General features: G+C 36.2%; 2 protein-coding genes across 3 annotated transcripts; both read right to left on the bottom strand.

Annotated features, from left to right (window-relative positions):
* Positions 1-10: 10 nt before the first annotated feature.
* Positions 11-24246, bottom strand: LOC112056510 (coiled-coil domain-containing protein 170). Of its 2 annotated transcripts, XM_052883466.1 has the most exons (13): positions 23978-24246; positions 20082-20171; positions 19217-19955; positions 18927-19099; positions 18211-18411; positions 17270-17413; positions 15160-15240; positions 13921-14025; positions 13146-13313; positions 8913-9163; positions 6473-6670; positions 3852-4033; positions 11-2603 (listed from the first exon to the last, which is right to left on the bottom strand). In XM_052883466.1, the coding sequence occupies exons 1-12, from the start codon at positions 24053-24055 to the stop codon at positions 3949-3951; spliced, it is 2313 nt and encodes a 770-aa protein (XP_052739426.1). In that variant the 5' UTR covers positions 24056-24246; the 3' UTR covers positions 11-2603; positions 3852-3948. The 2 variants fall into 2 exon arrangements, with proteins under 2 accessions (XP_052739426.1, XP_023952719.2); XM_024096951.2 differs by lacking the exon at positions 15160-15240.
* LOC112056511 (histidine-rich glycoprotein-like) lies at positions 21756-22621 on the bottom strand. Its single transcript, XM_024096952.2, has one exon. The coding sequence runs from the start codon at positions 22583-22585 to the stop codon at positions 21845-21847; it is 741 nt and encodes a 246-aa protein (XP_023952720.1). The 5' UTR covers positions 22586-22621; the 3' UTR covers positions 21756-21844.

The following is a 24246-nucleotide window of genomic DNA, read 5'->3' as shown; positions in this document are numbered from 1 at the left end:
AACTGCAAAATGTTTACGATTGTTTATTCAATTTAGTGACTACAAACTTTTTACGGTGTATTATTTTTCTGGTTAGGTACATGTCTTCGAAATACTATATTATAGATTTTTTATTAGTAACTGAAATACTTAGATTATGATAATAATAGTAATACCCGAAATTAATTCCTATGAGATATAGATAGATTCGAATTGCGTACATTTTACGTAAAGTAGATGGTCCAAAATTGTATGGAGCCCAGGTCCAGTCATTGTACCCTGGCGGAAATAAAGGAAGATATATGGTGATAAGATACTTGGGTTTTAATTTCATTTATTTCTTTTTATTTAGTTAGATTTATTCACTTTAATACATTTTAATAAATTCCTTGTATTTTTTAAATTTTAATGGTACGGGGTACAAGAATGGACCTGAAATGGACCATCTCATTTGTTGTAGATTGCAGATGAAATTAAGTCAAGTGTGGATTCAAAAAAATTCTTACCGAATTTGTACTTCTTTTATTGCGAAGTTATTTCTACTCCTAATAAACGTTTCTTTAAACATGGATTCATCAGGTTTTTTTAACCTTTTTAACGTTTTTTCGGTCGATATTTTTCAATTTAAACTGGCGGACGCCAGCGATTTCGTCCGCATGGAAACCCTGAACCACGAGATTTTTTTCTTTATTGTAATTTAAATAATATTGCTCAATAACCTCCTTTATCTTCCAGAGGAAGTCCCATTAAAATCGGTATAGAGATATTTCCGGATCTGGACAAATAGAAAGTTTGTTTGTGTTTTCGTATGCCTACTTGAGAAAACTCAGTAGTTATGAAATCACAGACACACCACCACAATTTTATTTATTTGATTAAGATTTTATAATAATAATAACAATCACTATTTTAATTACATAATTTTCATTTAAACTTATAGGTAACTAACAGTAAAACAGCCATTATAATAAAGTGAACAAAAAGTCGAAATGAGTGCTAAAATGTTTTTCAGATAGCATGGGTACGGTGACAGTCATAATACGTATACTATTATCATGAATCGCGGCAAACTTTCCAGAGTGGAACGAACTGCCACGCGCACCATCCTACATGAAACGAATTGTACCTAGGGCGTTCGCACCTATGTAATATTTTTTATAAAGTATATTTGCCATAGTTATTTTTTTTTAAATATGCCCAATATTCCCGTTACCCTCCAATTAGTCGGAAAAGACCGTGCTAGGAGTGGGTACTATAACAGACTAGCGCGGGGATCGAACCACGGTGATGAATCCGGCTCCTTCACCACTGAGCTATTGATGCTTCAATTTTTTTTTTAATTCTCAGGTAGCCGTCGCGAGTGGTGAATTCAGCTGTGTAACATACATACATTTTTCTAGTTTTCGAAGCGTTTGCTATCGTAGAAAGAGAATCGACGTGCTACTTAGCTACAGGGGCTGTACTGTAACATTCAAATAGGCTGATTATTATTAATGATGATTTATTTATTTATTTATTTATATGTAAATATTATTTTTTAACATTTCGATGTAAAGCTCGCAATCAGTAAACGACATGTAAAACAACAGTATAGATACACAAAACACATAAAACATAATACACTAAAAATAATTTAAAATATGATAATTTTGTTAAAGGTAATAAAATGAGTATAACTAATAACTGAAAATAACTAACTCATTGGCGTCATTGGTCCCGTGGAAATCTGGTTCGGCTACGGACAATGAGGTCCTGGGTTCCAATCCCGGGTCAAACTAACAAAAAATACGTTATTGAGATTTTTCTTACAAGAAAAAGTTTAATGGCAGCCTGGAGTTGGGAAGTTGGCGGTGATAGTACACCCCCGTGCCTCAGATAGCACTTAAAGCCGTCGGTCTTGCGCCTGATATCTCACCGGTTGTGTCGGTCTGCCGTCCCATTTGACTAGGATAGTGAGTGAATAGAGAGTGCACCTGTGTTGGCGCACACACTTTTGCACTTTAATATCTCCTGCGTATACGGTTAATCTCAACATGAGATTGGCCGCCTTGCTCGAAAAATTATGTCGGGATCATATTACTATTATTAAAAATTAGTTGGTTTAATGCGGTAATAACATCTTACAGTTATCGTTAAAAGAAAGTAAGTGCGTTAGTTTACTGTATTTTCGTGATCTAGTAAAATATCCAAGTTAATCTAAACACTTACAAGTATGATTGAAACACGCAATAGAAATTTATTTGCAACAAATCACTAATTCACCTTGATTTTTTAACATTTTACAATGATCTAAATAAACATTACTCGACACTGATTATTTGTTAAAATACAATAAAAACTATAATATTTTACATTAAGTTACCATTTAAAAGACTAAGAGTACTTACTTAAAATAAGTGATATGTATGATTAGTATTGATAATTATCTACGAGTGTGTTCCTAATTTAGATTGGATGATTACAATCTATGAGTATCTACGCATATTATTACTATAATGGTATTAATCTAATACATTTTATTAACTAAATATAATACTGTTAGAAGAATTGCCAACGATGCCACTTCGATGATTGCGTATTACATTGACTAAGTAAGTTTGTGTTTTTTTTTTCTCCATCAAACTCTGTAACCAAAATAAATTAAATAAAGATAGTAGATAGATAAATATATCTTTCCGAAACAAATATCGTATTTGTAGATTTTATGTAATGATCGAGCGACTAACATAATCATTTGTCCCCTGTTACAGTGATACGCGAAGATTTTTTGCTATTAGATATGTTTCGTGTCTTCAAAATCACCACAAAAAGGGTATATAATGAATTATATAAATTAAAAATATAAAATTAAAATAAAAAATTAAAATTAAATTGAAATTTATTGAATATATAATGTAAATTGTAAGTTCCACAAAAAGTGATCCGAATTTAGCTACCGAACGCAATGTACGATTGTGTGTTTACTTACATTATATATTACTTAATGTATATAGTACATATACTACATATAGTTTTTACACTTCGTGAACACACAACTCGACATTATAGACGATATTTAGGTATTATTTGTAAAAATAACTTTCGTAGTTTACTATGCGATTAAATAAAATTAAGACAATTAGGCATTTTAGTTCGCCTCTTATTCGATGCGCTAGTGACATATCTAATAGTATAAAATCTTTGGTTACATACTTGTTTGCCCATTATAGTAGCCATTACAAACTAACACATCTTTGTTTAAAAAAAATAGGGTACGATAGGGCTGACATTATTTTTAAAAAACAAAAGCCCTGAGAAAATATATTTTTTTAATAAAATTACACGTATGAGTGTAAAACTGGATGTAAGGATCCGCTTAACCATAGAAGATGAATAATCACTTGTCTGGTAAAAAGTTCATGTAAGTCATGAAATTAGATTGTTGTTTACAATGTCACGAGTCGTCCTACTAAAGCCTACATTACGTTGCGGGAATATTCGGATTATCGTGATGTGTGTTAAACATCTGCGGTATAAAAAATATCAAGATTTTTTTTTATTATAAAGGGTATACTTTGAATTTGGTCCCATATAAATAAAAAAAATACTCAGTCGTGCCAATTCCGTGTGGTGTTGATTTTAGTCTATTACTAAAATAGAAACATGAAAAAAAAAAATATCTAAGAAACAAAAATTTTCATGATAGGTTCGCCTTGAACTAATAGATCACCGGCTTGGTACCTCCTTCAAAGCGACCAGTAAGTAGAAAATATTATTTTTCTGTTTTGAAGTAGTTGGTAATCTTTTTTTAAACATAACGAATGTTGTCGAGGTGTGTGTGTGTGGCCAAGGCATAACAAACGCATGACGACTTTCGGTGAATAGCACTTTACCTGCGTAGTCATGTATCCGCCTTGAAGGTTGGTGTGGGTTTAGGTGTCGCCGAGCCTATCCGGGTGGCGGCTAGAAGCGGGCGCGGCGACGCGACTGTCACAATGCCGCACGCCCCTTGTACAGATCGTCCTCGAGGTCGAACGCGGGGTCTGCGTATCCGGAGTCATCGTAACGCAGGGACCTGGAAGAACAGCATTTAGACTGAGGGCGTGGAAGTACAACATCTATCTAGACTCCGCGCCACGAAACAATTTTGCGCAGAAGCATCGCCTGGTGCATGACGGTTGAAATAAAGACAGAGGACGAAACGGCTCTCTAAGGGCGTCTCCTATGAGACTCGGGCGTCGGTTTAGAGGGCCATTCGGGAGGGTGCAACCGTGACCTGAGTGAATCAGTCCGGACGCCCCCAAGATCGTGAGTTACAAAGCCTACATCCGGGTGACGTTAGATACCGGGGACCTCATCGTCGCCGGCGAAGACGCTGTCCACGAAACAAGATGTTAGTCCCTTAGACGCGGCGCTAATGTCTTAATGGCGCTCATTGTCAATTGTGTAGACCACTGTCAATTTTAGTTCAGGCTTAGCCGCGGGAATTCATTCGATGCGGAGTCTACGAGTAACTTTAAATTAAAGTTCGTATCATCATCATCATCAACATTATCAGCCTATTTTAACGGCTCATTACAGGGTCAGGCCTCCCTCCATACAGGAAAAGGGCTATGGCACTTATACCCACAACACTGACCCACTACAAGGCGTTGGGCTTAGGGTTTTAGTGTTACTAACACACAGTGTTGCTAAGACTTGCCAACTCCAGGTTAAGAATTTGACTGAAAATTTCTTACAATGAAATCAATACTTATACCTACTATAGTATGAAAGTGTATTAAGTCAATAATGTACCGAACAGCATATAGTTGTATCCACAGGCATTGTACCATGGCCGCAGCGCAGGGGTCTCATATCTGGGAGCAACACACTCTTACATCCTGTTTTTTCACTACGTCCCTATAGATCACATTGTCGGAAAACACACAACGCCTGCGGCGCGACGCTAAAACCAGCGTGATATTCTTTATAAGATCTTAATTATTATTGTTTATAATGATAAAATTTAAATTAAACAACATATTTTTAAATCAATGAACAGCGGTAAGGTTCTTCCGATGTTTTTAAAAGTAATCTGGTTTTCCTTTGACAATATTAACTTGTTTATAGGTATACTCTTACCTTATTCTGATTGTGTTTGTTAATTAATCGGACCGAAGCAGCATCAGAAGGGAATGGAACTCTTATGCACGCCATTTACGATCAATTATTCCCACGTTTCGTCAGCACCCACGACTATAACTGATCGTGTATTGGTCGCTGCGTGCATGACGGCTCGGCTTATGAAACGTCTTCGCTGCCATTTGCGCTGCAGAGACGTGAGAATAATTGTCTGTCAATGGCTGACTTTAGCGGCATCACCTTTATTCCTTTATTTATTAGTAGTATTGCACTATCCGTTTTCTTTAGCTTGAATCTTGCAATGCGGGTTGTCTGGAGGAGATCGCTATTAGCGATAAGACCGCCTTTGTGTATATTCCTACCTATTTTTTTTCTTGTTGGATATTGTATTTTTATATATTTTGTTATGTGCAGTAAAGAATATATCTATCTATCTTATTTTTTAAATTAAATGACAAGTTAGCCCTTGGCTAGGATTTCACCTGATGTTAAGTGACGATGTCTAAGATGGAAACATAAGCAAACTTATCTTGGAACTCGGAAGCGGTATAAGTTTATTCTACCCATACCTCTGAGCCGTAATAGCCCAGTGGATATGACCTCTGTCTCCAATTCCAGAGAGTGTGGGCTCGATTCCGGTCCGGGGTATGCATCTCCAACTTTTCAGTTGTGTGCAATTTAAGAATTTAAATATCACGTGTCTCAAACGGTAAAGGAAAACATCGTGAGGAAACCTGCATATCAGAAAATTTTCATAATTCTCGGCGTGTGTGAAGTCTGCCAATCCGCATTGGGCCAGCGTGGTGGACTATTGGCTTAACCCCTTTCATTCTGAGAGGAGATTTGAGCTCAGCAGTGAGCCGAATATGGGTTGATAATGATGATGATACCTCTGACGGTTTCTACACGGCATCATACCAGAACGCAAAATCGCTTGGCGGTGCGTCTTACAGTACAGTAGTAACATGCCACGTTCTACTACCCAAAACAGACTTGAGGCAATTTAACAAATATAAAATCCTATTCGCCCCGCGCTGGGTATCGATCTCAGGTCCTCTCTATTGAAAATTACAGCTTTACAGACTGCGCCATAGAGGTCATTAAGTCTACTAAGAGCTTCAATCCTCAAATTGATGTTGGGACCGTTATAATTTGAAGGCTGGGTTAGATGAGTCTTACGCCGCCGTATCCCTGGTTGTGGAATGCACATCTGGGTGATTGAGGTGTGTATGTAAGTATCGTATCGTATCGTATGTGTATCGTTCGAGGTGTGTATTGTACTCGTACGTATTGTATGTGTATCGTATCGTATGTGTATCGTATCGTATATGTATCGTTCGAGGTGTGTATTGTACTCGTACGTATCGTATGTGTATCGTAAGTGTATTACCGATCAGGTGTCCGAGTTCTGCATCTGGAAGGTGGTGGAGATCTGGACGAAGCTCGTAGCAATGCAGGATCATCGTATCGTCGCGAAACTACGGTAAAGTCGTGATGCGCATCGATCAGCTTCTGTAGCCTCGATACCATCTCAAAGTCCGATACAGATGACGGCACTAATATACCGAGCAGTTTGGCGATCGAGCTCCTGAAAAAAAATATACCATTCAGTGAATTTGTTTAAGCAGTCAAATTCAGAAGAATCGTTTTTTTAATATAGAATAATATCAATTATTAAAAAAGGGTTCTGCTTTAAATTGAATCAGAATACTATTATAATATTGCTCAGAATACAGAAAACACCAGAACCAGGGTATTCAGCTGCCGACTGCCGTTGTTGTATAGTGTAGTCTGATTTTAATAATTGTTTTTTTTATTAGTAGGACTTCAAAATTAGTTCCACAATTGTTAAAAAAAAGTTTTTATTCTAAGGGTGGGAAAGTAGGGGTGATACAGACATATTCATCACTAGCTGACGCCTCGCAGTTTCACCCCTGTAGTTCCGTGAGAATATGAGGTTAAGACACTAAGGAATAGCGGGCTTTTTAATAGTAAAAGAATTATCATAATCGGTTCAGTAGATCCAGAGATTACTCCCTAGTCCCTACAATACCAAAAGCTTTACCTCTTTATAATATTTTAGCATACGCCCCGCGGTTTCACTCGTGTAGTGCCCGTTTCTTTAAGAATATGGGGATAATATATACCTTATGACATTTACAGACAACGTAGCTTTAAAGAATTTTCAAAATCGGTGCTATAGATCCAAGGATTACCATTGACCTTTAATTTATCCCCGATGATTCATGGTTCCCGCGGGATTCGTCTAAAACTGAATTTTACGCGGACGAAGTCGCTGTCGTCCGCTAGTAAATTGATATGAACATACAATAAAGTTGTTGACATATTGTTATTATTTCGAAATAACATTTAAATCGATAAATCAAGCTAATAGCTTTTTATCGAGTTCCGTTGTCTCCGAAAGTATTAAAGTTATGCAATACGACTTTGTAATCGGCCGTCGGGCCTGCATTTAAATCATCAAGGTCAAGGGTGGGACAACTGTCCAAGTCCACTGGTTTCTGGTAACTAATGAAGTAATATTGCGTGCGAAGGCGATACGTAGCCCTAAATTTTATATCGGATTATCTACGTGTTATCTTTTCCTTATAATAAAATGTTAGTGAAGATCAAATAAGTACGATGTACGTACGAGTACTTATTATGCCTATAGATGTTTTGTTTTAAAATGAACTTTACATATTCGTATTAAAAGTGTTCTAATAGAGTTAGAATAATGTCAAATCCTAATGGCTCCAGGATAAAGCCAGGAAAGTAATTAGATTTTACTTTAGTAACATTATATCTATACTAATGTATATACTAATATGTACCTAAAGCTGAAGAGTTTGTTTGTTTGATTGAACGCGCTAATCTCAGGAACTACTGGTCCGATTTGAAAAATTCTTTCAGTGTTAGATAACCCATTTATCGAGGAAGGCTACAGGCTATATATTATTGCCGTATTCCTACGGGAACGGGAACCACGCGGGTGTAACCGCGCGGCGTCAGCTAGTTATATTAATGTAATGGGTACTTTTGTAGCTTAAAACACAAACGAAATTGTCTATTCCAAAACAAGTAAAGTGCAGTGCTAGTTTTTTCTCGTATTTACGAAAAATATCATTTTATAAATTTCTTCTTTTTTCTATTTTTATAGATGAAATGTAAATAATTCTTCTGCACTGTGAATAGGCTGAACTCAAATTCAAGAGGTCTAGAATTCGAACGCCTCGTTATACGAAACGTAGTATGTTGTCACTCTTATTTCGTTTATTTGGAAGGAAAAAAGAATTTTGGTATTGTCTTATATGTTCTATGATATTTGTTAGTCTTTTTGTAATTTTTAACAATGTCAATACAAAGTAAAATACAAAACACTATTAAAAAATTATAAAAACAATCAACCCTCCCGCTGCGGGACATTTGATTCTCACCACGCTGGCTGAGTGTCTGGACTGCTCAATCTACAAGCATTGGCTTTCAGTGCACCAGGAGCCTAATAGAAAGTAGCAGAACATACGAGTATGTATAGATAATACGGATACCTATACTAGTTAGATAATGAAATTAGTGTAATGTTAATTTTAATTACTATTTTTGTATTATTGTATTATTATTATGTTTGTTTTACACTGGGTTTTTACCTTTAAATAAAATATTATTATTATTTGAGTGCCCAAGCAACCTGCGGCCAGGGTTCCAGATTGAGGAAACTCCTTACAATACGCGTCGTCTCAAGAATCACTTCCTTCCGTATCCGATCCGATTTTTTATAAATAATTATTTTTATGTGTACCTACGTATATAAAAATATTTATTAGATTCACCTAAAGCTGAGCAATTGGGCTTCCCTCCTTTGGCACTCAGCGAGGGCCTCCTTTGTTCTTGCGAGGTCGTCTCTGAGCATCGTGATCTGGTGTTCAGTGCTGGTCCTTTCTTGCTCGAAGGTCTCCCCGGTGGCTCTCACTTGATCCTTCAGAACGTTCACTTTGCGGTTGTAGCGCGAACGAAGCAGTTCCGCTTCGTCTAGTTTCTTTTGTAGCTCTTCAATTTTGCGCGCACGCTCGAGTGATGTTATCTGTTGATTTTCATACAGTCCAAATTAGTTGACAGTAATATCCATATTTAGTTGGGATTTATTGATTTAAAGCAATTTTCTTAAAAAGTAGTATTTTTTTATTCTTTACAAGTTAGGCCTTGACTACAATCTCACCTGATGGTAAGTGATGTTGCAGTCTAAGATGGAAGCGGGCTAACTTGTTCGGAGAAGGATGAAAATCCACACGCTTTTCGGTATCTACACGACATCGTACTGGAACGCTATATCGCTTGGAAGTTCTTTTTAACCGGTAGGGCGGTAACTAGCTCCTTCCAGTCAAACCTAGACCAAATTAAGAAAACCTCAACCGCCCCAGCCGGGGATCATACCACTGCATCACGGGGACCGTCAAAAAACCATTTTGGTACCATATACATAATTTTTAGATTTATTTAATATATATATTTTTTAATTATTAGTTTTCTTTATTTCTTTCGTTTAATAAGAATATTTACCTAACTAAAAAAATACATACATAACTTAAATATAAAAGTTTTGCTTAAGGGGCCAACTAAAGCTAAAACGCGAAAATACGTTAACTTTAAAACATATTGTAGACTAATACATTTATAATATAAGTATAATGTATAAATAGTATAATATAAGTACATGACCGTGGACCGTTGTAGCATCCATTAATCTATCGATGAAAATCACGTCATAAACTTTTGGATTTTAATTTTCAAAGGTTTTAACCAAATGTTCAGTTCATAAATTAACTATGTCTATGTTACTTTATGTAAATCGTTCAGCAGTTTTAGAGTAATTGAATAAGAAACATACAAACACAAATAAACGTAAAAATTTAAATTTATAAATAAACCTATTTTATATGCTACTTTTGAAACGAATTATTATTTGGCACCTTTGAAACAACGATAGGTTGAAATAAAGATTTCCTTTAAATTTTGAGAATAAACACTTATTAATTCGGAAGTTTTTGAAGCAACATTGGACAGGTGTTGCAAACATTTTATTTAGGTAGAACAAATTATACTAACATTTTAATTTGGAAGTATACCTACTTACCTATTTTATTACTTTAGTAGCGTTTAAATAATAAGCAACTATAAATTCGGCCAAATGAAATAATGAAAAATAATTTATCAATAATTACGTTTCCTATTTCAATTATTAGATAATTGATTTGAGTCACTTAAATATCGCTAATATGTGCAGCTACCTACTTTTTTAAAAAATAACACGGCGCTGTTTGTTTGTGTGTGTTAGAAATATTATATTTTTGAGAAGTGTTTTTTAATAGGATTACTCAATAAAGATGTAGCTTTTAATGGAGAAATATTTCAAATTGATAGTTTGATGTAACAAACAAACAATAAAATCAAATCTAACCTTTTTAATATTAGTTTAGATCATATTTTGTTTGTGCTAAATAACTGACAACTTCACTGAGTTCATTTGTATTTTTTTGATTTCTAAGACTTTAGAAGGTTCTTACGAAACACAGAAAACCAGATAATTTCAATAACTTAGGTACTCCTGAACGGCTAAACGCATTGAATATTTATGTACCTATATTTAACTCGATTTACCATTGAAGTAGGTACCTATGTTGCACATTTTTTACGATTTATGGATGATTTTTTTTATATAAATGTAGTCTGGAATATAAAATGGACTATTTTACCCATATTCTTAAAGGAAAGCGAACTGCGCGGGCAGAACCATGAGCACATCGTGAAGTAAGTAGGTATATTGCACATGATTTTTTTTATATAAATGTAGTCTGGAATATAAAATGGACTACTTTATCTATATTCCTACAGGAATGCAAGCTGTGGGCAAAACCGCGGGCATAACTAGTCAACAACAAAACTATAATACGATTATCCGAACCAAGGCCTCATTGAAGCGCACTATTACAATGTTTATAATTGCGCCGGCGGCATGTACCAGGAATTGTGTTTCACTATTATCATACCAGTCCGAGGCACTATATTTAGTTATATTAATTATAGACATATACTAAAATGACTGTTGTAGTATTTCAGTGTAAAAAAACAGTCAAGTGCGTATCGCGCCACGCGTTATGCAGGGTTCCGCAGTTGTATGTCACCAATGCCAACTAAGAATGGTAGTTTTTGGTTGGTGGTTAGGTCGACGTTTACAATTTTATACATTTCAATTCCTACTTAGCTGTTATAGGTTTTGTTTTAATTATTTCACGCGTAGATTACACTACTTCTATGTTTTTTTCATGTATCCATAAACAACCGTTAAGCTGGTAGAGGGTGGCAGCACCTCGATTTTAACAAATTTAACGCTTTAAACTTTAATATTTCAAAACAGATCCTCAAATTGCAAATTGGATTTAACACACCTACAGTATGTTTTAAAGACCTATACTAATACACCTCTTACTTTGGGATAAAGGAGTGAAAAATAATCACCACTTTACATAAATATAATAAACAGGAAAATAGAAAACACTCTTTTTCAAAACGTATTGTACGACTATGTCGATGTATTTAATGTACACACTTATGCTAAATTATAGTTTTCTATTACGAGTAGTTTCTTCGTTAAGCCGCGGAAGGACGGACATGGCGAAACTATGGGCTGACGATGGAACCCTAAAAATGCGTCAGTGTGTAGGTAGGATGTAAGTAGGGAAGCAAGTTCCTACACAACGTGATATTATGCCAACCTATTAGTTATTGATATAGACTGAGAGTCTGCGATAGCCAGACATACATCATTTTAGGAAGGCTGAAGCCCATGCTCTTATCACACGGAGTTTGGACCATAGTGGCTTCAAAAGGTTTCAATACTCAAGGTCTTCATTTGTCCAAGTACAAAACGTAATTATTTGATACTTTGCACAGGGTATTATAAGGAATCATACCTCTAGTTAGCATATTTTTTTCTCTAGCGGTCTGGCTAGAGAGAAAAATATATTGAGGTTTTTTTTCAAAGGGTTGCCACGTAACTAAGTGCCTAAGCCCTCTGGGTGAGCTGAAGATATAAAACGTGCAGGGTGCTAATTCAATGGCGAAAGTATAGAGTAGCAGAACATGCAAAACGCGACAGGTCCTAGACTCGATGTGACCCGCCCCAAAATTTACCCGGTATTACCCCTAAATTATTTTCGGGGCGAGGGTCACGGGATGGTCTCGACATGTCCAAGTGATTAGACCATTAGACACTACAATTAGTGCATTGTGATATACAAAACATAGAAATAAAGTCTCTTTTCTTTCTTTCGTTCTTTAAAAATTCCGAGTTCACGCATATTAATTTATTACGTTCTCAATTCGTACATCAACCATCTTGTCTAATTCGAATAAAACACTCCTTAATTATCTTTAGTTAAACTTAATTCAAGGAACAATCGAGTAAGTTCAATAAGTATACAATATCTTTCGATATGATCACGTTTGTAGCTAACTAGTAAATAACTTTAACCTTGCTAGTCAATTATTCCAGTAAATCCACTTATAGTAGGCATGACGGTTATCCAAGCTAGTCTCTATTACGCAGTTATTCTTGTTGTATCTGATTTTTTTTGTATCTCAAATTAAGTATCTTTTTACATATTTTGTTTTCAATAAAGACGATTTAATTATGGAACATTTTTTTTGTAGAACTATTTCAGAGAAAAAAAATTATTTAAAACGTTACATTTTAGGTAGGTATAGGTGCATCGCATCGTAGCATAGATAGTAGGTAACTACGACCACTCTGAGACACAAATGTTGTTCGTCTTCGGCTGCGTTGGCGAGTTACGCGTTGAGATGTCGCATCTGCGCGCGCGGTTTATTCAGCAGCACGCTAAACTTGTCGCACAGTCTCGCCAGGATCCGTGCTATTTGACAGTACCTTGTATTCGGCGGCATCGGCGAGTTGCGTGTTTAGATCTCGCATCTGCGCGCGCGGTTTACTTAGCTGCACGCGCAACATGTAGCACAGTCGCCCCAGCAGCCGTGCAATGTGACAGTACCTTGTATTCGGCGGCATCGGCGAGTTGCGCGTTGAGATCTCGTACTTGCGCGCGCGCTTCGCTCAGCTGCACGCTCAGCTTGTCGCACTGTCGCGCCAGCTTCTTGCTGCGGGCCACGGCTTCGTCGCGCTCCGCTTGAAGAACGGCCCGCACTCGGGAACTTTCATCCTAAATTATAGTTCAATATTCATTAATTAATGTTAAGATAGACAATAAATTCTTTCATATTAAAAATCTACATATACATAGGTACTACCTATGTATGTTATATTACAAGCGCACGCTCGCGACTGCGACTCGTATTTTGTATTGATAAATGTAATGTAATATAATCTTTTTAACAAAAAGATTGAACCGACTTCAAAATCACACAAATAAACTAAAAAGCGAAAAATAACATCGTATGTGCTACCTTCTGATCACTTTTAAGGCGGTACCAAGCAATTTATAATTATTAAAGCCATTTCTGAAAGAACCTCGGGAAAGAACTGTCTTTAAATCCTAAAAGTTTATGATTTAATCGGCTTTATATAGCTAATATTGAATTAGTTAGTACCTATTGGTCTCGAGCTCTTCGTTCAGTTCGAATTCTTCGGGAGTTCGAGATCAATATCAAACAATACAGTCTAATAATTGTTATTATTATTTACTGACAATATAGTAAGTGACAGGTAAAAAGTACACTTCATGTTTCACTGTGGAAGTTTAGTCTTATTTGATTATGAAAATTTATTTAGAATATACCCAATAAACATTCGAAGTGATGTACTCGTACCTGAACGCTTAATTTTCTTCGAAGCAAGTCTAAATGTAAGTCTTTCCTCTGCAGCTGCTCTCTCAGTATACGTATACGGCGTTGCAGTTGATACACGACAGCAGTCTGAAATAGTTTCCCTCTTTAACATAGTATTTAAACAAAAAAAAAAGTTTTATTTAAATTTTACGATTAAATACGTCTATCAGTGCATTACTATTTACTATTCGATCCTACTTATTGCTAATAAATGCAACGCAAAAATACGCTAACGATCTGAAAGCGTAATGAATGATCGAGATTAATTGTTTATGAATAGACAATTAATAAACAATTAATCTTCTACTAAAGAGTTTATATTTCTTTGTCTATTAACTACATTCATGTTTAAAGTTAAACACACATGATACTTTTTTTTTCTAAATTAGAATATTATACGTAGCTTAAACAAATAACTTCTGAATAACTATTATTTCAAGCTAATATAATTGTATTACTGGCATGTACTGATATTATCGCTAGTGTTCATTTTACGTGACACAACCTTTACGTATTTTAGTGATGTAGTCTGAAAGGTGCATTCCTACTTTTTTCCACTAACTGAAAGATAAAATAAACAACTTTGATTGTCATTGATTTAATGATGGTAAATAAGCTACTAAAAATTTTCATTTTATATTTCGAATTTATAAAATATAGCCAAAGCCCAACTTGGTTCGCGTGGATTTTTTTACTATTTTATCTACCTTTCTCCAATAACCAATTATAACCAATCTTCTTCATGCTTACTCACTACTTATGTAGGTACTATCGCATAAAACCAATTTTTCACATATCCCGCAAGAATGTGTATTTTCCGAGAAAAAAGTAGCCTATGTATGTGTGTGTGTGTGTAAACAGACATAGATATCGGTTCAGTAGTTGCGGTGATAAGGACTTACAAATGTACAGACTTACACACACAAACATTCGCCTTAATATCAGTGTGATTAGTGCGCTGCATTTTAATTTCTTGGAACAAATACAACAGGCTTCAGTTTTAATTAGAAATAACTATTGATAAAAACAACTAATTCGTTAATTATATTTAAATGGCGTGAATTCGGTAGGTTAAACCACTTACGGTGCTTTCGACCTATATCTACATCGTTAGGTGTCATTTGTACAAACTATTTGCGGGGAATTAATCGATATTTAAGCACGAGTCGCATATTCTAAGGTAATGTCATGCTATTTGTGTACAGTTACGCTGGGTCTTACTTCTTTGAGATAAGGCAAATCATGGAAAGACCGTTCCCTTCGCAGCCGCGGGAGGGTCCCATAGTATCCATAATATAGCAGCTATACAAAACACACATCACACACGTATAATAAAAACAAACTATTTATAATAAATAATTATACATATATACATAGGTACGTCCAATCAAATAAATACTTTTAAATAAAGGTATGTACAATAATTAAAAGACAAATATAACAATAGATAGGAAATATATTTTAAATTTTATAATCTTTAGGATGAAGAATTATTTTTTATCTAAAATTTTAATCTAAATAAATAAAAGTAAGAAAAGAGTATCTGATCCTTTATGACATCTTTATTAATGTTTCTTATCTTGAGATAGTTAGCCTTATCTTTTCTTGATACGATTACCGTTCCCTAAAATTAGTCGTATGAACTGTGTGTTAGTACAGTACGTAAACACAAGATTTCGTACGGTGACTGTACTGCAATAGTCCAATGGAGGGAATCGATCCTACTACCTCTCAGGGTTCATTCTGGCCTTAACCGTGGAGATTGATGCTAGTAGTTTAATGGCCAACGCACAATGGTGGACGGCAGAAGTTTTTCAGAGATTTAATAAAAAAAGAAAATGGATTGCCCGAGCATAAATCTTCGCGAGTCGAGCTTATCTGATTCCTTCAGTATGTTGCGACATTCGTCGGAATTCGTTCATTCTACTAGCGATTGCAGTCGAAAAAAATATAATACTGCAGTATGCTGACGTCTTCTTATCTTCTGTGCTTTTTCCAGCGTGCTCGTGTGATAAAACAGTTCTGCGACAGTCCAAGGTTGATCAGCGACAAACAATTTTATATTGGATAAGTAATAAATTAAATTAAGTTAGAAAAGAAAAAATCGTGCTGTTCCACCCTCAGTGTGCGGTGGCCATAATGATCCATTAGTACTAATTTTATTTGTATCAAAAAGCGAACGGTGTTTGTATTTGTAGATATATCGATATAGTGATTTTATTGACCTATTTGTCAAAATATCACGAACCAAGTTCCTACTGGATAGGATGTAGAAATGTAGGTTTAGACTTTGTTTTGCTCAAAACATAATATTTAGCTTCTATGAATAGGTCGGATTCGTAATGTAGGTAGTACATAAGATTATAACTTAAGGTTTTTATACATAATGAACTAATAATAATTATTTAAATAGTAGGTGCATATTTGCAATCGGAAGGAAGATGAAAGGAATTAATGTGGTAATCAGGTATCGAGGTACTTTGTGCAATCTAGTAACAGACACTTTTTCTTTTTGTTGGTTCCGCTTGATTGCCTTAACAATGTCGAGATCTTCGTCGTTTTGTGCAAAATCTTTCGAATTGCCAGCAAGAGGTCACAGCTGATTGTCAGCTGTAGGTATCTGTATTGTAGCTGCATTGTAGGTATCTGTATTGTAGCAGCTGCAGTTAAATTGGTATAGCACAAAGTTTTTGGCTTATATATCGAGGTTTTCGGCATATGGCTTTTGGGTTCAATGTCGGTAAAAAAAATATGTACATAGGACAGGATGTACAGCAGGGTAGGAAGTGAACGTCATACAGCAGGGTTTATCAAACTTTCGGCTCCACGAACCCCAGTTAAAACCGACTAACTAATGACAAAAAAGTATAAAATAAGTTAATATTAATGTGATTGGTGTGCTTGTTTCTTGTTGCAAATGGATTCGATGTTATGAGTAATTTTGGACAATCTTATCCTTAATTCTGACTTGGTATCAGTTATCAAGCCACCATTCTCCGTAAATCTTGTCGCGAACCCCTAGGGGTTTGCGTACCCCACTTTGAGAAACCTTGTCATACAGTATTAAATATAGTATGTGTTCCGATTTTTCAATACTTTCAAATTAAATTATACGTATCATACCTATTTCACAGCAAGGAAGATCATATTACAACCCTAGATTCCTTATACGGTTTTGTTTTCAAACCTTATTAGGTACTTGTCTGCATACCCTTTAACATTTTACAATATAGAACTGTCTCATAAATTTAAACAAAATTATTGAGCATAAAGGAATGTAAGCTGATCTCATGATCTTTTTCCTTTCACGCGGTGCGCTACTGAGACTGACCTTGTCAACAATTTTATCGCTCTCAAGTCTCGCGAGCTGCTCGGCGCGGTGTATGATGGAGTCAGTGTGGAGTTCTATGCCTATGTCTTGAGTCAACTCATCCATGTTAAGAGTACGGCTCAGTCTCTCTAGGAACGCTACGAACTGGAAAAATACATAAATTGTACGAATCCACTGTTGGGATCACAACGGAAAGGTCTACCATGTTTTATTTGTGGTCTTAGCGAGCGAGCCGCGGTGAAATAATAACTTGCAAAAATATTAAAGTAATATTTATTACTATATTGAAATAATTTTATGGGTATGGTTTATTCATCATTAACAGGCAAAATTCGGTTCAGTGTTGAGCAAGAGTCTCCTCTTAGAATGAGAGTGATTAGATTAATAATAATCCACCACGCTGGCTTAATGCGGATTGGCAGACTTTACATGCGTAGATATCTAGATAATTAAGGAAATTCTAATATATGCAGGTTTCCGCACGATGTTTTCCCTTCACCGTTTGAGACACGTGATATTTAATTTCTTTAAATACACATAACTGAAACGTTGGAGGTGCATGCCCCGTAATCGAACCTACGCCTTCCGAATTGAAGACAGAGATCATACCCACTGGGCTATCACGGCTCTCATAGCATCTCATATGGCTGATAAGATAAATAATAATCGGAATGGACCTCGGAGCTGTCGGATCCGGACAAATTCATGAACAACTGATAGTGATAGTGGAAGCCGTTATTTTAACATTATCGTAGCCCGCACTGTTGCAGCGTGGTGGGTCTAAGCTCTATAACCCCTTTCCTATATAGAGGGAGGCCTCCTAATGCTCCTCTAATGAGCCGTTAAAGTAGGCTGATAAATTATGAAAACGATAATATAAATTAAAAAAAATTAACATTAAAAGGTCTTGCAATTCTGGAAAAAAAATTATTCACACTTACATTAGCCTTGTCTTTCCGAAGATTATCTCGTGATATTTCTATTGAGTTGAGCTCTGCTTCCAGTTTATGAACTTTTCCTTCCAGCATGTTCCTTTCATCTTCCAGTATGCGGACACGAGTCGTGGCTTGGTCATGCAGATGCGCCGTCCTCCCGAGTTGCTGGGATTCCATTCCTAACTTTTCGCGTAAAGCTTCCAATTGCTATAAAATAATTATAGTTACCGCAGCTCTTATATCTATTATCTTCTGTGGTAATTACTATAACTTAACATTTCAGCTCAGATGTGATATTGAAACAATATAGTCTGTACATTTCCTAAAATTGTTTTCCCCTACTGGGAGATGCGATTGAAAATCTAATTGTAAAATTCTTGTATTGTTTGAAAATAAACTGGTATCTATTGAAATCTAATATCTAACTCGTTTCTGTATTAATAGTTTAAATGTAAACATGGTTTTATCTATACCTCTATACTAGATAATGTTATAAAGAGGTAGTTTGTTGTATTGCATTTGTAAGTACTTAATCGATTTAAAAAATTCTATTACCACTTGAAAGCCACATTATTTGTGAGTGTAATACGCTATATTTTACTCCTGTATTTACACGGGCACGTAAACTACGCGGGTGAAAGCGCAAAGTGTCGGCTAATTACTTTAGAAAATAGTAATGCCCAATTCAGGTATATTTCCTTTTTTTTGTAAATTCTACCTACCACTGATTTATCCTTATTATCACTTAAAAGTTCTCGTATTCGGTCTTTGATAGTGCTTTCATGTGCTTCTACAAAACGTGTCGGCAGACTAAGTAATATCGCAATTGATTCCATTGTGTTTCGAAAATCTGTCTGCAGTCTTTGGTATTTTTCATCCCGATGCCTTAAGTCTTCTGTAATTTAAATAAATAAGTGATTTGAAACGAACATTTGCTTCAACATTAACTTAAATTAAGGTACTATTATAGTAAAATGAATAATAGGTATACTGAATTTGTTGGCTTTATTACCTTTCAGTTGAATAATCATAGATTCATTTTGATTGACGTTATCAGTAACAACATTTAGGTTTTTCGTACAATGTGATAGTTTTTCTCTTGCTTCATGCAACTCTCTTTCCAAGACCCTATTAGAAACTGAGAGTGATTCTTTTTCTTGTTTTAGTCTTTCAATATCGAGCAACTGGGAAGAAAGCTGTCTTTGTAAAATATCTTTATCAGCATTCGTTCTTTCTAAACAATCTCTGCAACTCCTGAGATCTTGTTCAATCGTCGACAAGTTTTCTGTTGTGTTCATACATTTATTTTTCAGTCTTGTTATTTCCTGAACAAGTTCAGCAGCTTTGATTATAAGGCTCTCCGGCGAGTGCGTGTGTGCTGTATCGCAGAAATCTGCATCCAGCGCAACTGACAGTCTTCTGACCAGGTCGTGAAACTGACAACGAGCATTTTCTTTCTGTTGTTCCTCGTTGTGACATTCCAATTCTAAAGATCTTAATTTCTTTTCCAAATCTTTGATTTTCTCTTCACAATAACGATTATCCCTTTGCAATGTTTGTACTGTCAATTCGCTTCTACCTTGCGAAGCTTGTAAGTTACGTTGAAACTCTTCCAGATCTTGTATCTTTTTCTTGAGAGACGATATAATTGCATTTTGTCGCGCATTTTGTTCACGCAAATGATCAATCTCGACTTGCTGCTCTAGGATTCTTTGATCTCTGGACAACATTTGGTTCTTCAAATCGCTATTCTACAATGTTATGCAATGCTAAGTTAATATTAGATTCCATAAATTAAAGATGACTAAAGTAATTTTAAAATAATATGCTCTCTTGCTATTTTACACCTTTAAAAAAAGTACGAGGGTAAAACTTACTTCAGAAATTAATTTATCGCGTTTATACTGTAGTCCAGCTAAATCACTTCTCAAAGTTGTCACAACGTCATTATCTATGTCTGCTTCCATCTAAAACACAGTAAGGCAAATCAATAACAATACTCGTTACGAGTTATAAAAGGAATTGCAATCTGAGTCTTCTCCTGATTGTGTAAGTACCGTAGGCTTCTCAGGTGGTAACCGGGGGTTTTGGGAGAGCGCAGAAGCATAGCCTGACGAAGCCCGAAGGCAGAAGCAGAAGAGATGGGCGGAACGACTCTCTGCGAGCGTCTCCTTTGAGTGGAAACTGATCGTTGACGTTTTTTATCTTTCATTCGTAATACAATTTATATATAGGTATTAGGCACCATTAAAAGTAGGCACTTAGTTTAAATTACTTTTTTTTGTTTTATTATAAATATTATGATTTGTTCGATAGTAAATATTTATGTAAGTAACTTACACACTTCCATGATAAAAATTTTGAACGAAATTGTTTTGGGAGACGGGGACGCTTTTCAGTGGCGTGCAAAAGACGACTAGGCATTACAGTAAGACCGAGTACCTTCGTTCATAAGATAGCGTGATAGGGGTAGCTATTCCAAGCCCGCAGCAAACAGTCACGATTCTTTGTTGGGTACGGATACAGGTACTCCGCTACACAGTATAAGTTCATAATTTACGTAATAGCCATGGTAACCCTCCAATCATTACATAGCTTGCATGTAAATTGATTGTGTCAGGAAAACTTGTGACAATCGGTGCCTGTAGGAAAGGCTCTAAAATTTTGTATCAGTGGGATAGAAACAAATTCCCATGTAATAAAATAACTTTCATTCCGTAGATAATTAAGTGATATTACACCGCCAAAAGATGAACTTCCTAATGTTTTCTTAAGACTAATTAATAAGGTCGCCTTCTTCATATATTACCTGTTTTTATTACATATATATTTTAACAATTATTATGTTTAAATATAGAGTAAATAACTAAAGAAGCATATTATAGTATACCTACCTATGCTTTAATTTTTCGAATTTGGAAAACTTCAGACATTTCTAGCATTTTCAGGAGGTAAAATTTGGTATTTTATTTTACGAGCATAAGTGTTAACCCTATTATCATCATCAAGCCTTTGAAAAGCGCCATAATTGAGACTCAGCCATAATACATAATATTATAAAGTACAAGACAAGTACAAACAAACTCAGCTAGATATTTCTTTTTACCCGGTTAGTCGTAGATACATAAGTAGGTCGGGATTTTATATAGAGAATAAATCAGTTAGGAATGCTAAAAATTTATAAACCCTGAAAAATAATATTGGCGTGTTGACTTATTCGGAGATAACTCAGCATGAGCAAAGTAACTCGAAGTTGTAATCGGAGAAATGTGTGCAAGGTACGAACCGAGCTTTGAGGAAGTTGAACCGAGTAACGAAGTAATTTGATGAAAATATGCCAGGCAATAAGTAGCTAATTTCACAAAATGGAGTGATAAATTTTCCACTTCATGTTTACTTTTAGCTTTTAGTTCTATCCGACTTCTAAAAAGGAGGATGTTTTGTGGTAGGTATGTACCTATGTCTTTTTTTTTCAATTTTAATTGCATATTTAAATGTTATAAACTACAAATACTAGGTATATTTATGTATATAATAAAGATAACTTTATTAAGTATAAAAACTTTTTATTTCTGGTAACAAAAACATAACAAAACATAAATTAACAAATTCAACGATTAACATTATGTTTGGTACTGGCTTAGTGTCCCTTGTGGTGCCAATGCTTGTGGTGACCGTGATCGCCCTTCTTGCCATGGTCATGATGGTGGTGGTGATGCTCATGGTGGCCGTGATCTCCGTGGTGTCCCTTGTGGTGGTGGTGGTGGCCGCCATCTTCGTGGTGGTGGTGTTTGCCGTGGTCATGGTCGTGGTGGCCGTGGTGTTTGTGGCCGTGGTGGAAGTGACCGCCCTTCTTGTGACCGCCCTCATGATGGTGACCGCCGTGGTGGGAATGGTGTCCCTTCTCTCCGTGGTGGTCGTGGAAATGCTTATCCTTCTTGAATTCGTCGTGGTGCTCGATGCCGTGATGGCCCTTCGTGTCGTGGCCCTTGTGCCAGTGGCCGTGCTCGTCGTGTCCGTGACCGTGGTGACCCTTCTCTCCGTGGCCGTGGTGGTGATGGTGGCCTTCGTCGTGGTGATGGTGCTTCTTGTGGCCGCCGTGCTCACCGTGATGTCCCTTGTGGCCGTGATGGTCGTGGTGGCCGTGGTGTCCGTGGTGGTGCTCGTGGTGTCCCTTGTGTCCCTTGTGGTCGTGATGGTCGTGGTCGTGGTGATGGCCTTCATGCCCCTCGTGACCACCGCCCTCGTGATGACCATGGTGATGCCCGTGGTGATGGGAAGCCGCTACTTCTAGATCAGCGTCCCTCTTCTCCCGTATCTCCCTGGAGGATACGACAGCCACGAGGGCTGCGAGCCCACACAACACCAGAAGGCTTCTCATTGTTGATCAGACAAGTTACTGTTGCTGAATTAAAATTTGACCTGCGGTTTTATACTAGTCAGCCGCTACGGTTAAGAAATTTGATGTCGACGTATTGTCAAGGTTGAAAAAGTAAATGAACGATAACAGATTTCCACTTCCGTTGCATACCATTTTTAATTTTAATTAAATAATAGACCGCTATTGCAGGCATTTGTCGGCTATTATAGAAAAAAAACAATAGCTTTGCACTTTCTGTATGAATTACAGAGTAAATACTAGCGGATGCCCGCGACTTTGTCCACAACTTTGTACATAACACAACTTTGTACATAATCGATGTAGCTAAACTTTCACCTTTTCCCCCATAATTACACTTTAATAATAATTATTCCTGACTTCCTCCTGACCAAATTATTAATTTTTTTGGCCACGGCGCGGCGTCCAATATCATTGAGACCATGTACGCAGGAGATATTTATAGTGCACAAGAGTGTGTGCAAGCACAGGTGCACTCTCTAGACCGATAAAACGGCAGACCGACACGACCGGTGAAAGATTAGCCCCCCTATCGACAGGTCACGTGATCAAGATCTGTCATGTCCATGTCCCATACATCTTTCGTTAGCGATCGTAGAAAGAGAATCTACGTGTCACTTGGCTAGGGGGCAGGCGCATAACCGATAGCTATACGTGTTCTCCGAGGCAGGGGGGTGTGCCAACTTCCATATTGCTCGACATTCGATATACTTACCTGTTACCTACGCGCACTTACCATAAAAATCAATTTTGCTGCCTAGCAGAACAAAATATAACCTATTTCTACAAAAACTTTCAACTCTTTCTATGTTAGATAAAAAAGTACCTACATTGAATAAGGTCCCTATAAGTATTCAATATAGGTAGGTACTTTAGGGATCTAGCCCTGCAGTAAGCCATTAAAATAGTAGGTAGGTAAGCTTGTGTTTTCACTTTCTTTCTTTTCGCTTTTTTTACAAGCCTTTAGGTATGTAGGTACATCCAACGATATTTTATACTATAGATATGTTAGGTACGTGCATACAAAATCAATGCAAAAAGTGATTCAAACTCAGGTACTCCACTGAGTAGGTATTTAATAAGTTATAGTAAGTTATAGGCACTTATAATAGTTTTAACACTTTCTGAACATACAACTCAAAATTGTAGACTATATTTAGGTATTATTTATTTAAATAACTCGTTGATTGCTATGCGACTAAATGAAATTAAGACAATTAGCCACCTTTGTGCCTCAACCTCGCTTCAGTGATATGTCTAATAAGATAAAATCTTTGGGTAGGTACATCAATAAGTGAAAACGAACCATCATAATAAATAGGTAGTTACGAAGGCACTAGTTAACAGTAATGAGAGAGGTTTTGTTTATCCTACCTGAGTTGGACTTTTGCTTCGTAACATTTCGTATATTTTCCAATCTTCTATCTCCTCTTTACTTTTCTCTTCCTCCATGGCGTTGTAACTTGCACTTTTTGAAAATTTCTAACAGTAACAGTGGAATATTCAGTAAAAAACTGTATGAGACCTTGAAGTAAATGTGTAACCAAAGCTAACCTATAGATACAACAGCGTTGCTAAGGTCTAAACATACGTAAACATAACAATCGATTTTATAACAAGGAATCGGTGTTATGCACCTAACT

The sequence above is a fragment of the Bicyclus anynana genome, chromosome 9 (genome assembly GCF_947172395.1).
Source record: "Bicyclus anynana chromosome 9, ilBicAnyn1.1, whole genome shotgun sequence".
In the NCBI taxonomy this organism is placed as follows: Eukaryota; Metazoa; Arthropoda; class Insecta; order Lepidoptera; family Nymphalidae; genus Bicyclus; species Bicyclus anynana.
Note: the sequence above shows the minus strand (reverse complement) of the source record. Positions and strands in the feature narration are given on the sequence as shown.